The 16,869-nt window shown below is 57.1% G+C and overlaps 1 protein-coding gene across 6 annotated transcripts in view; it reads left to right on the forward strand.

Moving 5' to 3' along the window:
* Positions 1 to 12,568, forward strand: part of LARP1 (La ribonucleoprotein 1, translational regulator) — a 45,435-nt gene extending 32,867 nt beyond the window's left edge. For 3 of the 6 annotated variants that reach the window (XM_082324435.1, XM_082324438.1, XM_082324440.1), the window contains 16 exons: positions 673 to 844; positions 1,454 to 1,585; positions 1,784 to 1,936; positions 2,636 to 2,798; positions 3,085 to 3,229; positions 3,455 to 3,629; positions 4,499 to 4,668; positions 4,971 to 5,330; positions 6,535 to 6,658; positions 7,254 to 7,459; positions 7,555 to 7,661; positions 8,045 to 8,196; positions 8,501 to 8,645; positions 8,886 to 8,995; positions 9,515 to 9,642; positions 10,225 to 12,568. In XM_082324435.1, coding sequence (XP_082180561.1) covers positions 673 to 844; positions 1,454 to 1,585; positions 1,784 to 1,936; positions 2,636 to 2,798; positions 3,085 to 3,229; positions 3,455 to 3,629; positions 4,499 to 4,668; positions 4,971 to 5,330; positions 6,535 to 6,658; positions 7,254 to 7,459; positions 7,555 to 7,661; positions 8,045 to 8,196; positions 8,501 to 8,645; positions 8,886 to 8,995; positions 9,515 to 9,642; positions 10,225 to 10,446 — 2,664 coding nt within the window. In that variant the 3' untranslated portion in view covers positions 10,447 to 12,568. The remainder of the gene's footprint in view (positions 1 to 672; positions 845 to 1,453; positions 1,586 to 1,783; positions 1,937 to 2,635; positions 2,799 to 3,084; positions 3,230 to 3,454; positions 3,630 to 4,498; positions 4,669 to 4,970; positions 5,331 to 6,534; positions 6,659 to 7,253; positions 7,460 to 7,554; positions 7,662 to 8,044; positions 8,197 to 8,500; positions 8,646 to 8,885; positions 8,996 to 9,514; positions 9,643 to 10,224) is intronic. The other 3 variants (XM_082324436.1, XM_082324439.1, XM_082324437.1) reach the window with 2 other exon arrangements.
* Positions 12,569 to 16,869: the final 4,301 nt, after the last annotated feature.

A 16,869-nucleotide genomic window follows, 5' to 3' on the forward strand; every position in this document is an offset into this window, starting at 1 on the left:
GCGTGCAGGGTGCAGGGGATTTCCTTTTAGGGCTGCCCCGCATGTCGGGCTCCCTCCCTTGGTGCTATTCTGGGAGCCTGGAGCCCAGTCTAAACCCCTGGGCTGGGTGAAGCAGGTAGGGCAGCTCCCAGACCTGCTCTCCCCAAGGCTGCTCAGTGCAAGAAGGGGCCTGGGCAAAAGCCAAGACTTCCACAGGAGAAACTGAAAACACGTGCGAGAACAGGCTAGCGTGCCTGAGGGGCATGGCCTTCCTTTCCTGCAACAAACGTGGGTGTCGTTGAAACCTTTCTATTTTTGGATGCTGCTTTGCTGCTCCTGGCTGGCTGTCACGGCATGAGGGTCACTCACCCTTTTGCCATTGGGGCAGTCCAGTCCCTTGTAGGATACCCCTGTCCAGGAGCACCAGGCCTCCCTGACAGTCCATCTCGGTAACTTCTGTGCCTGGAGCTTGTGTCTCAGCTTGAGCACTTCCCAGCATCTGTAGAGCCCCTTCCCCTGCTCAGACATAAGCCCTTCCCCAGGAACAGGACAGCTCTGGGAGGCACGGAGCAGGGATGCTCCCAGCCTAGGGCAAGGTCCTCCTCTTCCTGCTCCTGCTGGGGACAGCTGGGGTCTGCCTCCAGCTCTTCATTTCTCTCACCTCTCATCTTTCCTGCATTGGTGTGTCTCTAGCAGCCGCACAAAGCACCATCCCTCCGGAAACTGCCTGTCAAGAAAGACATGAAAGAGCAGGAGAAAGGGGATGGGAGCGACGGCAAAGAGAGCCTGAAAACCAAATCAGATGAGTCTGGGGAGGAGAAGAATGGTGATGATGACAACCAGAAGTCGGCCCAGAAGAAGAAAGGTAAGGCAGGACCTGGCAGGGACAGTGCCCCGGGCTCAGTCTGTCTTTGCGACCCACAGCCAGGTGGTAGCATCCACCGCTTTCCCTGGGGGCCTTGCTGCAGGACGTGGTCCCAATGCAGGGACAGCTGCGGTGAAAAGGTGTTTGCAGGCTTCAATGGGACAAAGTGTCGTTTTGGTGGGAGCAGGTGGAGCAGGGCCCAAGTAGGGGCATCTGCGTGTCTGTCTGGGGAGCATGGCAGTAGTCTGCCCTCTGACGCGCGCTCCGTGGTGGCGCAGAAAAGCCCCTGGCTGTGGGTTGCATCAGCCGTGGTTGACACGTGGGCTCAGCCTGGCCTGAGCCTTGGCAGGCAGAAAGGGGCAGAGGAAGGACAAGTGCCATGAAGCAACAGGAGAGTTTTGTGTCATGTCCCTCCATGCCTGAGAGTCCTGGTTGGAGCCTTTCTGCATCCAGTGAGGCCTGGAGGGATGTCTGAGGACGCGGTTGGTCCAAAAGGCCCCCCTGCTTTCTCTCCTCCATGTATAGGGGCTGTGCGGCAAGAGGGGGCTGTGGGGAAGGAAGCAGATGCTCTCTGAACCTGTGTCACACCCAAACCCTGTCCTTTTGCAGGCAACAAACACAAGTGGGTCCCTTTGCAGATAGACATGAAGTCAGAGGTGCCTAGGGACAAAACGGCCTCTCGGAACAACCGCCAAAACGAGCAGCACAGGCACCCCTCCAACAACCGCAGCGAGCTGAAAGGTGGGGGCTCGGGCTGGGGAGCCGCTCTCCCTGTGCCCCGGCCATGGGGCAGAGCGAGCCCCGATGCCCACGCGTGGCATGGGGTGGTGGGGATGCTTCCTGTGTTCAAAGGGCTCTGGGGGCAGCGGGCTTGCTCCAGGGAGGTGCCTTCATCCCGTAACACTCCTCCTCCTCCCTCTCCTTCCCCATCTGCTGCAGGCTGGCACCCGGACAACAAGCATGAGCGCAGTTGGCAGGACCACGATGAAACCTCTAGCGTGAAGAGTGAGGGAGGAGCTGTGCGAGGGACCTTCCGGGGCCGAGGCCGGGGCCGTGGCAGGGGCCGGGGCCGTGGCAGAGGAGGTGATGACTGTATGTGTGGTCTTGTGACAGCAAGGAGAGAACAGGCCACGTGCCAAAGTGTGCAGGGCTCTCTGTGTGTGAGACCGGGGGCTCCAAAGTGGGCTGGGGAGGGCAGAGTGCTGTAGGGATACAGGGAAATATTGTGGCAGGTCATCCCAGCTGATAAGTTGAGCTGCTTTTAATAAAAGCAAATTATTCTTAGTATTTTAATAAAGGCAAATGTCTTTCCGCTACTCAGGGCAAGCTCTTCCACCTGTTTTCTGCCCCTTGCAGTACCTCTGTGTGCAGGAGTTGAAGCATGCTGATACTCTGCGTAGGCTTTATGTCATGTTGAGAGCCACACAGGAGTCTTGGCTTGGGTGGGGAAGAGCGTCTGCAGTGGCATTTGGCAGGGCAGTGTCTGTGCTAACCCTGACAGAGCTTCAGCATAGGGTCTTTGTGTGTCACCTGGGCTGCCCAGTTGCTCCTGGGTAAGGGGGCTCCTGGCCTCTCTTTGGCTTGGTGTGTTGAGGCTTCGCTGGGATCCCTTTTGTGGCAAAGGCTGAGATGAGGGGTGTGGGTCAGTGATGCCCCGTTGTGGGCTGCCACGGGGGCCCCAGGAGCAGTGCAGAGTGAGCTATTTGTGCAGGAGTCCGGCCCCCATCTGGCAGCGCAGCCTGTCTGGCAGATCCCAGGGGTTCTGTGCTGACCCTTACTGGTGTCCCACAGGGCACTTCGACTACCAGTATGGGTACCGGAAATTCGAGGGCTCGGATGGCTCCCGCACGCAGAAGTACGCTAGCAACATCACTTACTACTTCGACAACATCAGCAGCGCCGAGCTCTACAGCGTGGACCAGGAACTGCTCAAGGACTACATCAAGCGGCAGATGTAAGCACCACCTCTTCTCCTTGTCTGAGTGTGGGTTGGTGGTGGGATGTTCGCAGATGCCCTCCCTAGAGACCGTGTAGCTAATCCCGTGGGTAGGGTTAGAGCCGAGGCATGTTGGCTCTGTGCCACGCAGCTTAACAGCACCAGCTTGTCCCCAGTGTGGGCTCCCCAGGCTGTCTGTCTTCTGCCTCGCAGTAGTAGAAGTGTGTGCGTGGGATTATTTCCTTGGGGGTGCCCAGAGGAAGGTGGCTTGGAGCTGTCTCTCACTGACATGTTGTCCATACAGAGAATATTACTTCAGTGTGGACAACCTGGAGCGAGACTTCTTCCTGCGTCGCAAGATGGACTCAGACGGCTTCCTTCCCATCACCCTGATCGCCAGCTTCCACCGGGTGCAGGCGCTGACCACTGACATCAGCCTCATCATCAAGGTGAGGGCAAGGAAAGAGGAGCTTTCCTTCTTGTTCTGCTTCTCGCCACCCCTGTCTGAGGCCTGTTTTGTAGAGGGGCTATGGGTGAGATGCAAGTGAAGCCTTCCCTTGTCCTTGACTTGCTCTCTCCTCCTCTTGGTCCTCCTAGGAAGGGAAGGGCTGGGGCTGAGCCACTCAATGTGCCAAGGCAGGGCCCGAAGTTAACTGCATATTGCTTGGTTCCAGGCTCTGAAGGACAGCAAGGTGGTGGAAATTGTGGACGAGAAGATCAGGAGAAAAGAGCAGCCAGAAAAATGGGCTCTGCCTGGCCCTCCTATGGCAGACTACACACAAACAGACTTCTCTCAGTTCATCAACTGCCCTGAGTTTGTGCCCCGGCAAAGCTTCCAGAAAGAGACAGGTGAGCACTGGGGGGATGTGGAGGGAGGTGTGGGATGCAGCATTGGTACTGCAGCAGGACTGAGACCCTGAGAGTCAGGAGTGTTCCCCAGGGCATGGCTTTGCTGTTTGCTTTCTGCTTGGTGGTGGGAGCTGGTGTGGGCTCTGTCCTCAGACCCCCAGAGTGCTGCTGCCTCTGTACATGGGGAAATGTGAAGGAGACTGAGCCTGTGGCCTTTCCTCTGCGGGGGCTGAAGGGATTCAGGGAGGGTCAGTCCTGATGGAAGTCTGTTGGCTCTGCCTGGAATACTCTACCACTGCTGGGCAGAGCAGAGGACACTCGTGAAACTGGCCTTTCCTTAATGGGTGAGGAGATACTGGGCACAAATGGGGCAGCAGGTATGGAGCTGTCAAACAAGTGCTGGGGAAGGGTCTGCTGTCCTTCATGGGCTGCCCCCTGCTCTTGTCACACCATCCCATGGGGGCTGGCAGGAGCCCAGGGCTGGGCCTGAGGGGCCAAGTGGAGAATCTTCTTGGTGCTGTCCTGAGAGTTTTGGCAGGAGAGGATCCGTTCCCACTGGCTCCAGGCTATCTTGGGAAGGTTTCCCCGAGAGCAGAGTCACCACCTGCTTTAGGGCTCTGTGTGTCTGGGATACCGTCACCTGCAGAGCTCTGTGGCCACCACCGGCATCACAGCCTTAACTGGACACTTCCCCCTGCCAGCACATGTGGGCAATGTGCTGGTAAGCCTTGGCCACTGGATGCTAGCTAGTCCCGCAAGCTGTGCCATGCTGCCAAAATAACTCCCTCTTCAGTCAGGTGCTTTAAGTACACAACCCCCCAGCCTCCCTCCCTCCCTCTAAAGCACCTTGTGGCTCTCCTTGGCTCTAGAGTCTGCTCCTGGCTCCCCACGTCCTGCCAGCCCAGTCCCCACCAAAACGGAGGAGGTCAGTAACCTGAAGACGATGCCCAAGGGCCTGTCCGCAAGTCTGCCAGACCTGGATTCGGAGACGTGGATTGAAGTGAAGAAGAGACCTCGGCCCTCACCAGCCAGGCCCAAGGTAGGTGGTGATGTAGGAGCTGTTGGGGTGGGGGTCTCCCAGTTGTCTGGGTGTCTTGAATCATAACTAGGCAGGTTTTAGATCAAATAAGGTCTGTTGGTCATGGGAGTGATATCCTAGTCTGTCTTGGCCCCACGTGACCCCCTTGGAGCCACTTCTCAGTGGTGTAAATGGGGTGTTATCCCCAGATGGGCAGCTTCTGGCTGCGGTAAGGAAATGGGGCAATAGCTGGCTCTCCAAGCAGTAGGCTTGTGCCACTATGCAGTCTTTACGCTGTGTCACCCTTGCTCCCCTGTCTGTAGAAACCAGAGGAGTCAAAGACACCACAGCAGCAGAAGCAGAAGGACCAAGATGAACCCGAGGAGCTAGACTTCCTCTTTGATGAGGAGATGGAGCAAATGGATGGCCGCAAGAACACCTTCACCGACTGGTCAGATGAAGATTCGGATTATGAGATTGACGATCGGGATGTGAACAAGATCCTCATCGTGACGCAGACACCTCCTTACCTGCGCCGGCATCCTGGCGGGGACCGGACTGGCAACCACACATCCAGGGCTAAAATGAGCTCAGAGCTGGCCAAGGTGATCAACGATGGGCTGTACTACTATGAGCAGGACCTGTGGACAGAGCAGTTTGAGCCAGAGTATTCGCAGATCAAGGTGAGAGCAGCTGATCCAAGGAAGGGAGCGCACATGGGTGCGGGGATCCCCATGGGGAGCTTTGTGTGCAGCAGACTGGCTGCCTTGGTGATGTGGGGTGGAATAGGCGGTACAGCGGGTTACAGCCCACTCATCGGGTAGAGCTAAGCCGAGATTAGTCCTCTTGTAGAGCTTGGGATTCCTGGCTCCCAGTGTCATGCTCTGCGGCGTCGGGGATAAACACAGCTCTATAACATGGCGTAAGGCTGCAGCCAGGTAAACAAAGTGCCGGTAACGAGGTGACCTGGAACATGAGGTCCATTGCTCCGCTGTCTGCCAGGGTCTCGGCAGGCAGTGCCAGATCTATGGAGGGAACTGGGTGTCTGCACTGTCCGTGCCATGGCATGGTCCCTTGGAGATCGCACTTACTGGGGACGAGTTCATTGATGGCTGGGCAGCACTTGGCCTGTTCTCTTCTCTGCTTTGCTGCCAGTTTGCATGGACTTGGGCTTTTTATAGAAAGCCCATCTGCTGTTTTGAAACATTTGAGTCCCACCTTGGTGACTCTCATAGTTGGGGACTTGCCTAGGCTCATTCAGCAACTGAAGTTACTTTGGCTGCAAGGTGGGATGGCCCATTGGAGCTACCAGCTGGGCTCAGTGTTCCCACGTCTGGTACCTGGCACATTGCTGAAGCAGTGCTGCTTTTTGAGGTGGCAGAAGCTGAGGGTGTGGGGAGAGCAGGTGACAGAGTGACAGTGTGTGTTGGGGGTATGGGTCCTTCAGATACATGGGAGCGTTGTGCCCCACTGCCAGCGTGGCGGTGAGGGTGCAGGGAGGAGGCTCCAGGGATGTGAGAAGGTGGTGGGGCAGTGGGGTCCTGGCCAAGCTTGCCTTGGACCTTGCTGCGCTGGTGCTGACACAGGTGGTTAAAGCCTGAAAGAAGCAAGTGATGCTTAGTGGAGCTGCCTTGTAGGATCCCTGAAAGCTTGGGAGCAGCAAGTGGCTCAGATCTGGCCCATGCAGGGCCCTGGTTTTTGTCTGCTGCATCTCCCCTTCCTACCTCCGTGCAGCACATCGCCCTTCTGGGCACCGAGGCCTCGTGGCTGCACTTGGTGCCCAGCATTGTGGCTATTGCACAAGCAGAGCGGTGGTCACGATGAGCTGATGGGATGAGGGCAGAAGAGGGCAGTCAGTTGCTTCATTGTCTTCCTCTTCCAATGCAGCAAGAAGTGGAGAACTTCAAGAAGGTGAATATGATCAGCAGGGAGCAGTTTGACACCCTGACCCCAGAGCCCCCCGTGGATCCAAACCAGGAAGTCCCTCCTGGGCCCCCCAGATTCCAGCAAGGTAAGAGACAGGGGACACAAGCAGGTGGGACTAAATTTGCCCCTATTCCTTCCTAGTGACAGGTCCTTGGAGGTTGGGTAGCAGCTGGGGAGAAGGAATTGGGGCCACTGGTGTGTGGGATTATCTTTGCCAGAGCAATGCTTTTCTCCCAGCTGAATGTTTTGGGGCTCTGGAAGAGGAGGCTCAAAAGCAGAGGTGTCCCAGCAGAGTGAGGAAACTTTGGTGGACTTTGATGTAGCTCTCTGGATGTGACTTTTCTTTTGGACCCTCTTGGAGTACACTGGGCCTTGGTTGCCTGGGTGTGGGGCCTGGTGCCCTGTCCTTCTCCTGGGGATGGGGGATTTGTCACTGCTGTTAGCCACTGGGAAGCGGATACCTTGTGGAATCGCTGGAAGCTCAGTCCTTGGATGTGCTGCTACACTTTGGGCTGTCTAGCCAGGCTGGATTTGAAGCCGCTTGTCTCGGCGGGTTGAGATGTGTCCCTGCATTCCTGCCCCTGCTGCTTCCTATCTGCCAGATGGGTGTCCTTTGGCTGTGGTGATGCTCTTGGGCTCAGAGCTCAGCTTGACCCAGGGTGGGGGGTTTCTTTCTGCAGTACCTACAGATGCTTTGGCTAACAAGTTGTTTGGAGTCCCTGAGCCTTCAGCCATTGCCCGGTCTTTGCCTACGACTGTACCAGAATCACCCAACTACCGCAACGCCAGGACCCCCCGGACCCCTCGCACGCCTCAGCTGAAGGACCCGACACAGACACCCCGGTTCTACCCGGTGGTGAAAGAGGGCAGGACGATAGATGCCAAGGTGGGACCAGGGCTGGGGTGCGGGACAGGAGCTGGGGTTTCCCAGTGGGGCCTGGGGAGGAAGGGGACACGTCCCTGATGCACCATGTCTTGCAGACTCCACGGAAGAGGAAGACGAGGCACAGTTCGAACCCCCCAATGGAGTGCCACGTGGGCTGGGTGATGGACTCTCGGGAGCACAGGCCCCGAACTGCCTCCATCAGGTACTGGAGATGGGCGTGTGGGGTCACGGAGGAGCCAGAAATGGGAAAGGGAGTGAGTGTGGGAAGGAGGGGGAAAGGCAGCGTCTGGTCTTGCAGGGGAGGTCTCCTGATAGGTGGCTGCAGAAGGGACTGGGACCCAACTTGTCCCTCCTGGAAGGAGCTGAGGCCGGTCTGAAGCCTTGGAGTAACGAGATGAGACTCTGTTGGAAACATTGGTTCCCTTCCTAGTAGGATACCCCATGGCTCAGGTCCCAAACCCAGAGCAGACAGTCACAGGGAGTTGGTGGGACCGACAGACATGTGCCGTGGGGTGGAGCATGACCCCACTCTGCTATCAGCTGAGTGATGCCAAGGAAAGGGGTTGATGGGTGTCTCGTGCTCAGTTCCAGCCCCTCGGAGGGGACCCCAGCCGTCGGAAGCTACGGCTGCACCCCGCAGTCCCTGCCCAAGTTTCAGCATCCTTCGCATGAGCTGCTCAAGGAGAATGGCTTCACGCAACATGTCTACCACAAGTACCGTCGGCGCTGCCTTAACGGTAAGGATGCCCGTGCCGCAGGGCGTGGGGCAGGGTGTCTGTGCTCCGCTGCGTTGGGGAGCAGGCTACGGCTGAGCACGGCCACAGAGTTAAATGGGGAAATAATCAGGGTCCTACAGGACAACCTTGCTGGTAGCTGATGTTTCCCCAGTTTGTGGCAAGCACAAGCTGTGGCTCAGGGTGTCCAGCACTGGGACTGGGTGTAGCCATGGTGCCACAGGGCCCTCCTGTACGTGAGCCCCTGTGCAGAGCTGGCTCCCTGGGAGAGGATCTGCCTTGTCATCATTCGCTCTTCCTGAAACAGAGCGGAAAAGACTGGGCATTGGTCAGTCCCAGGAGATGAACACGCTCTTCCGGTTCTGGTCCTTCTTCCTCCGAGATCACTTCAACAAGAAAATGTATGAGGAGTTCAAGCAACTGGCTGTGGAGGACGGGAAGGAGGGATACAGGTAGGAGAGGAGGGGCAGAGTGGCCTTTCCTGGGAGGGGAGGGAGGGAAGAAGGATTTGGCCTTTTGCAGGGCTCACAGCAAAACAAAGGCAGCATCTCTGCCTTGCTTGAAGGTAGGACTGGGGCCACCCTCGGGCACCTCCTGCTGCTGGTACGCAGCAGGGCTCTTGAGGCAAGAGCCTCTCTGCCCGGGTGTTGTGCGCCCTGGTGTCTGAGCACCATGCGCTGCTCTGTTCCCAGGTACGGTCTGGAGTGCCTTTTCAGATACTACAGTTACGGGCTGGAGAAGAAATTCCGGCCAGACATATTTAAGGACTTTCAAGAAGAGACCATCAAGGATTACGAAGCTGGTAGGTGTCTCTTTTGGCCTCCCCTGGGGTTGGCAGTGATGTAGCCCAGCTGCATGGCTGCCCCTGGGCCTCTTGTCATGACTTTGGGGAAGCCATGTAATGCTCTACATTAATGTCTGTGACGGGGACTGGCTGGATGTCCTGTTGCTTGCTTCATGGGATGGCGTTGAGTGGATGCTCACCGTTCTGAAGACTGCTGAGGGGATGGAGGGGGGGCAATGGGAGGCTGTAGCTCTCCCAAAACATTTCTCTAGAGGCACCAGTTCCTCTAGGATGTCTCGAAGCCCTGCAGTGGCTGAGCCTTGTCACCACCCGGTCAGCCAAGCCTGGGGACATCCTTGTCCAGAAGGCTGCCCAGTACTGATGTAGGTTGCTTCCCTCCAGGTTCTCCATCTTGCCTCGGTTGTGCCCACCAGTGGGACAGGAGGGTCCGTGGGGCGGAAGCCTGAAGGAAAGGGTTGTGACGTCTGCTTTGATTTTTGTCCTGCTGACATCTGGTTTGGTTTTCTCCCCCTCCAGGACAGCTCTATGGGCTGGAAAAGTTCTGGGCCTTCTTAAAATATTCCAAAGCCAAAAATCTGGACATTAACAGCAAACTGCAAGAATACCTCAGCAAGTTCAAGCGCCTCGAGGACTTCCGAGTGGATGTGAGTAGACTCAATGCCCGCACCATACTGCTGGCCCCTGCCAACACCCCTCGGCCCCCTCCAAGGAGGATTTTGGGGGCTGGTCCCGGAGCGGTGCCAGGCAGGGGAAGTCAGTGACACCTAGTGTCATGCCCTGTCATTGCAGCCAGGCCAGGAACAAGCTGCAGGGTTTGAATATTGCAAATCCCATTTCGGAGCAGCTGTGGGGAACTGGATGAGCCCATCTTCCCTGATGAGCTCTGGAGGGAGGAGGAAAGTGAGCCGTGATGGCTTAAGCGGAGCCAGCATTGTGTGGAGCTTTGGCTCCCGGACTTCTGGACTGTGCCCCTGTGTGGGAAGGAGGTGCCTAAGAGCAAGTTGTCACCCCTGTGCTTGATTGGAAGTCAGTCTGTCTTTCTGGCAGCAAATCTGGCAGCAGTAGATGTGGAGAGGAGGGCAGCTGCGTGCTTGGGACGGGTGTTCCTTGTGGGTCAGGGAGAGAGGTTGCAACTAGAGGTTTGCAGGAAGGCTGTTCTCTGATCCGGGGGGAGGGCACTGGCATTTGGAGGAGGCTGTGCTGATACTGGGGTGCTTCTCTTCCAGCCACCCATGGGGGAGGAAGGTGGACACAAGAGATACCCCACAACGTCAGGGGGAGATGGCAGGAAGCGCTACCCATCCCAGTCTTCCAGCAAAACGGTCAGCCAGTGCCCATCCAGCCAAGCCCACGCCTCACCCAGCCAGTCTGCACAAGAGGATGCCAAAAACCTGAGCCAGCAATCTCCCGCCCCGTCGGCTGCCGAATCGCAGACAGTGGGGAAGTAGAGAGGCTGTGGCGGCTGCTTCCTGCAGGGGGACGGGGTGGGTTGGTGGGGGACTGGGTCGGAGAAGGGGAGACGTGAGGGGTGGGACAGGAAGGGAGCTGGAAGGTGGGTGCCCAGGAATAGGCTGCTTGGGAGAAACTTCAACGCACACGATTTTTTTCTCTTGTGGCTGGAAAGCAAAGACGATCTGCATCTGAAACACCATTTTGCTATTACAACCCTGACCAGAGCCAGACCCGCTCCCAGCAGGCCCACCCTTTGCTTTCCCTTCCCTCCCCTCCTATGCACACACTCATGTCTTAGCGTCTCTTCAAAAAAAAAAAATGTTCTGGCTGGGTTGGAAAGGGGAGATTTTTTTATTATTATATATATATATCAAGTTTTAAATTATTGCTAGAAGTTCGCCTGGATTTACCAAAACAAGTCTGCTCTGTGCGGCCCCAACGACTCCCCTCTGTGTCCCCCCTCGGATCGCAGGGCAGCCTGCTCAGGAAGCTTGGAGGAGCGAGGTTCCCCAGTGGGGGACCGAAGCCGCAGCGTGTCACGATGCTGCGGAGCCTCTGATCTCCATGACCTGGCTGACGTCTCCCATTCCACGTACGGCGGTGCCTCTCCGACACCGACCGCCGCGACAGGAGCATCGCCCTGTTCGTCCTCCTGGTCCCTCCTTCCCAGCGTCTTCACCTCCCGCCTTCCCGAGGGTCTGGCTCTCCCACCACCCGCCTCTCCCTTCCATCACGGACAATTTGGAAGTCAACCAAAGGACCTTTGCCAAGGATAGGCTTGCTCTGACTCCTTCCTGCGAGGACGGCTGGTGGGAGGCCAGCAGGCACCTGGACTTGAGCCTGCGTGGACGGTGCACCCGCTGCCCCAGGAACGCCCATCGCATGCAAAGACAGGACTTTGCTGAAGGAGGTTTTCTCTTCCTTTTCCCTTGGAAAAATGAATCAACAAAAAAAAAACAACCCACAAACCCCTCTAAAACAACAAAAAAAAGACTCTTTAAAAGACATATCTCCCTTTGCTTTCTTCCTTGGAAATATTATTGAAGAAAAAAAAAAAAAAACAAACAAAAAAAACAACAAAAAAAAACACACAAAAAAAAAAGTTGCCTTATGGTGGAGCTATACCAGGGAGGCTCGCTGGCTTCCCGCACCCTGGGGCGCGCTGGGCTCTCGGCCCCCCCAGCCCAGAGACTCCTCACGGCATTGCTGCCGAGCTGATCTTCCCTGCGGCCTTGCCTCTGACCCCGCAGCTCGCTCGGATGCCTCCCCCCGTTGCGGAGACCCCCTGCTAGCCCTGATTCTCGTGGGGGAAGGTGCCGAGGGCCATCAAAGCCAAGACTTGTGCTCGCAGAGTAGTTGAAGCCGCTATGTTCTGTATATACCATTGTAGCATCCTCCCCGCGACAGCAACTGTACGTGCTTACGGCCTCGCTCGGGGCCGGCTGGGGCAGGAGGCTGGTCTGCTCCGGTCTGTGCCTCCAGCGTGGTCGGGGGGTGAGCGGGGAGACCCGTCACTGCAGCTGGAGGGACTGGTGCTCGCTGCGAGCGAGCGGGAGGGCTGGCATGTCCCTGGTGCCGCTTAATGCTGTTGCCTGATGAGGGAGTGCCGCAGCCCCGGGGAACCCATCTCTCGCAGCCATCACTGGCCCGAGGCTGCTGGTGGGACTCGTGCGAGCGGTAAAGGAGGGCTCTCGCCTGGGTTTCCTTGTGCATCGTGTCTTGGCAAGCGGCTCTCTGGAGTTTCCCGCTCAGGGCAGCGTCCCTGTGTGTCTCCAAGGACTGAGAACACCGTGCTGCTCCTTGCTCGGCTGAGGCAAAGGGATGGCTGTAGAGCTGCTGCAGCATTTACTTGGTTCCTCTGCCCAGCGCCGGGTGGGCTTTGGCAGGCAAACCCTCCCCAGGCTGGTGAGCTGCCTTCCCTTGCAGAGGCACGTGTCAGAGCGGTGAGATCTGCTCCTGGGGCCCAGAAGTAGCACTGGAAAGCCACGCTCCCACTGTAAGGGTAGGAGCTCTTTTTCAGCCAGAGCTGCTTACCTTGCTGCTGTGCTCCGTCTCCGGGCTCGGGATACCTGCCTTGCCGCTGGCTTGGTTGTGGCTCCGGCACTCCATCCTCGTGAGCTGCAAAGCGTGCTCCTGCACGCAGCGTGGAGCGGGCACCGCAGCGGGCTACTCGGAGATGCAGCTAATTGCGCTACCCTCTCCGCAAAATCACAAGCTGGTAACAAACAGCATTTTCCCAAAGTATCCAGTTGATCCAGAGCTGCATCTCGTAGCGGGGAGGAGTCGTCATCTCTCCAGGGCTGTCCCGGTACGGCTGCGGGGCTGGTGGATGAGAGCAGCCAGGAGCTGAGAGCAGAGATCAGGGTGAGCTTGGGCAAAGTTGTTGATCAGCAGTGGCTGTGGATGCTCGCGGGGCCCTGGCTGAAGTTGTCGCCTTGCCGAACTGACACTGCGTCGAAGATGCTGCTTTAGTGGGTGGGGGGGAGGTGGGCTGGTCCGCGTGGAGCAGCTTCGTGAACTGCTGCTAGAATCGAAAGCACAGCTGGGTTTGAGTGAGGCTGGGCAGCTGCTGCTTTGCCGTTTCCCGGTGGTGTGATCCTACCCGGGTCTGTCTGCCCCTGCCACATCACCCTGCAGCTTGGTACCGCTGGCAGGCCCGATTTCGGCGTGTCCGTGGCTTGCTCCGTTACAGCAGCAGTGCTCTGGGGTTGCGGGTGGTAACTGGGCAAGACGGGCAAGTAACGCTTGTACAGTGCTGCGGCTGTGACTGTTATCTTCGGATTTCCCCTCTCTTGTGAGCCAGAGTCAAATCTCTGAGGTTGTGGAGGATGCGGCCGGGTTTGCCCCCGATTTGGGAAGGAGGAGCCTCGGAGGCTGGAGATGGGGGTTGATCAAGGACACTGGAGATGTGTTGCTGGTTGTTCGCAAGTGGAAGCGGGTCTGGCTGTGCCGCGGGCGGTCCTTGCTGCTGCGTCCCTGTGCTCCTCTCATCAGTGCGTGTTCTCGTTTGGAGCCGGTTGTCTGCGTTTTAGCAACAAACAAAATAGGAAATGAGGAGGAGCGAGCTCCTGCTGTGGAGCTGTTGCTTGTGGAGCAGACTGTGGAATTGCTTGGGTGATAGAAGAGGTAAGAATTTCCCAGAGAATTTCCCAAAATCCGAATTGATTTTAAATTATTTTTTCATTTCTAAGGCTGAGACTAGTCTTGGCACGGAAGAGTTTTTCCCCCCTCTGCCGAGTCAGTGGTTTATCACATCGGTGTGGCCGAGGGCCCTGCGGGAAAGCCCCGTTTCCCAGGGGAAGGTGGGTCAGAAGAACAACCCCAGCAGTCCCAGCGCCCTCCAGAGACGCGGACTGTGTGCCTTGTTTTGCTCCCGCCTGTCTTTCCCCCGGACTGAGGGAACGCGGGGCCGTTGGCTTCCGCTCTCCGCCGGGGCGCGATGCCCGCCGGTCGCGGTGCGGGTGGTGGCCGAGGGCAGGGAGCTCCGCGGCGCTCTGTTACCGGGCAGTGCCCCGCGCCCCTGCGCTGCGCGGTGGCCCCGGCGAGGCCGGAGCCAGGCTGAGGAAGGGCTGGCCGCAGCAAGGCTTTCCCTTGTCCCGTGGCTTGCACGGGGGACAGGTCTGCAGAGGCGCTTTGCCTCTTGCTGCGTACAGAAGGCATCGCACACGGCGCCGGACAAAGGGACAGCTGTCCAGAGGGGGGTTTTGCTTTTGAGGAAGCTCTTGCCCTCCTGCTGAGGAGGGGGTTTGGCCTTGCTTTTAGCTTGGATGCTTCACCACAATCATGTTTTGAGCTTTTTTTTTTTTTTTTTTTTTTTTTAATTTTCGCGGTCTGAGCGATCGGGCGCGCGTACTCCTGCGAAGGCTGATCCGTCCCGCAGCTCGCGAGGGCTGCGCGGTGCTGGCGCCCAGCCACCAGCATGGCCGGGGGGAGCCCCGGCCGCTTTCGGACAGGCAGAGCGGGGGGAGCGCTCCCCATCTCGCCCCTCTTCTCGGGAGGTGGCAGGCGGCGACAGCCGGGGCTCCTTGCCGAGGTCCTGCGTGTCAGCCCGCCCGTGGGACGCAGGCGGTTGCGACGGGTGCAGAGCTCTGGCGTGGGGTCGGGAGTGGAGGTGGAAGGTGGGTTTCGGAGGAGGCTTTGTTGCTTTGCCATGCTCATTTGGGGGGGGGGAAAAAAAGTGAAAAAAAAGTAATAATCCTGCTGCTCTGTTGGCCTGTCTGCCCCTTCTCCTGCTGCCCCCCTCGCACCCCCGACGGCGGCTCGTCACCCGTAGCCCTCGGGGTGCCTTGAGTTTCGGCAGCGGCTCGGCGTGCTTGGGACTGGTTGACTGTACTGTAACGAAATGATGCGTTAACCTCGGTACCCTGCGCGGTCGGTACGCGGCAGCGCGGCAGCGCGGAGGGGGCCTTCTAGCTGTTAATGCCTTTCCAGTTATTTTATCAAACGGAGGGGGAAAAAAAAAAAAAGGAAAACTGTAAATGTAGCAAGCTGTGTTTGCAATGCTTATTTTCTCCTGTCTCCTCTGAGACTGGTTATGTCACTTTGTCACTGTTTTGAAATGGATGTTAGGCTCTTCTTGAGAGGGTTGCTACACTTGATGTTAAATGCCTCACTGACTTCTTTTTGTTTTTCTTTTTTTTAAAAGGTTTCCAGTACAGGTAATAGATGAATGACTTTTTTTTTTTTTTTTTTTCTTCCCCCCGTAACGAAAATGTTCATCTCGGTGGCGTGGAGCGGGTGGCTGGAGGGCAGCGTTTCAATGAGTAGTTTACAGTTTCACTTTCTGCAGACACTTGAACATAGGACCGATGTATCTGTGACAAGCACATCCCTCGGTGGGACGCCCCAGAGGAGCGGGGAGCGCCCCGGGTGCCGGCCAGCCCCCCGCGGGAGCGCGCTCGGGCCAGCCCGGGGCTCCCCGCGCCGGCCCTGCGGCTCGCTCCCCGGGCCGCAGCCCCGGTGCTGCCCCTCGCGGGAGGGGGTGCTTGGCACCACTTGGTCCCTCGAGCCTCCCGGGTGCGGCCCCGCTCCCCCTCCTCCTCTCCCAGCCTGTCCCGGTCCCGTCGGGGTTGGAAACCTTTGGATCTGCGGCTCGGAAGCCCCCGCTGAGCTGCACCCCGGCGAGCGTGGCCCTCTGCTCGCTCGCCCGGAGCAAAAGGGGTGATGGTTCGATGTGCTGGCCCTTCTCAAACCCTGTGTGTCCCAACCTCAGCCTTCTGTTTCCCAAAACTAGAAAGTGTGTGCAACCTTCTTCAGCTGCATTTATCGTAGAGAACAAACTTAAAATGACTCATCACAGACCATGTATCACTTGGGAGGAAAATCTTGTTAATATGGCCCGCTGTACATGATCCATCATGTCGATAGTACATAATCTTTGACCCATGTGCTAGGATCATCATCACATATAAAAGGAAAAGAGAAAAATGTAAAATACTTGAATGAGAGCTTGTATTATAACATTAATATTATTCAGAGTATCTGCTTTCTAGGCTGATGTGATTCATTATTCTAGTAATGCTTTAGTCCTTTGTAATTTGTGGTAATTATGCTTTTTCCTTTTTAATACAAAAAAAAATGTATAAAAATAAAAACTTCAAAAGACAATGCAGCCTGGGTTTTCTGTTCTGCTGCCTTGCCCTCCCCGGGGGGCTGTGGGGGATGAAGGGGAGAAGAGTCCCGGCACGGCTCGAGGTGGGTTGTGTAGGTGCTTAGGGATGTGCGTGAAGGTGGGGGTGCTGTTTGTTGGGCGCCTTTCTGCAGGGCTTCCCTGATCTCCACGCAGGACAGCAGCGACATTCCCTGGAAAGTCTCTTTCCATAGTTTTATCGTTGTACAGAGCTGCTTGGTTTGGTTTGTGCCTCCGTTCGGTGTGCGGGGAGCGAGACGAGGCTCAGGAGGAGGTGATGTACGGGGGCTTTGCCATGTGGCACATCAGCTCCCAGCTCCGCTTCCCTCGCCCCCGAGGGGGAAACGCGCTGTGTTTGCAGACGTGGTTTGTGGAGCGGAGCTGAGGATGTGACAGCCCTTAATTCAGACCTGTACCGACCTCGTGTGTGAAGAAAAAACTGCCCGGGGAAGTCGGGCCTCTGCCGCGTGTGCAGGGGAGAGTGGTTCTAAAGCTGTGGCCCCGCTGACTTTCCGTGGGGTTGCGTCCCGTATCCGAGGTGTTCCGAGTCTCAGAAAAATAGTAGTTTAATTCCTGTCCTAGGTAGTTACCTTGCTGGTATTTCTATAGAACGCTGCTGAAAGAGGCCAGAGCGTGGCCTGTGAAAACTGAAGTGTTAAAACCGTAATAAGGAGGGCTCCCCAAAGCCAGGTGGCCCAGAACGCATCTGGCTTACGCGCAGGCAGCTAGAACCAAGGAATGGTGCACGTAAGTAAGGAAAAAGCCCTCTAAACTTTGTTTAAAAATAGCA

Source organism: Platalea leucorodia (assembly GCF_965183815.1).
Source record: "Platalea leucorodia genome assembly, chromosome: 11".
NCBI lineage: Eukaryota > Metazoa > Chordata > Aves > Pelecaniformes > Threskiornithidae > Platalea > Platalea leucorodia.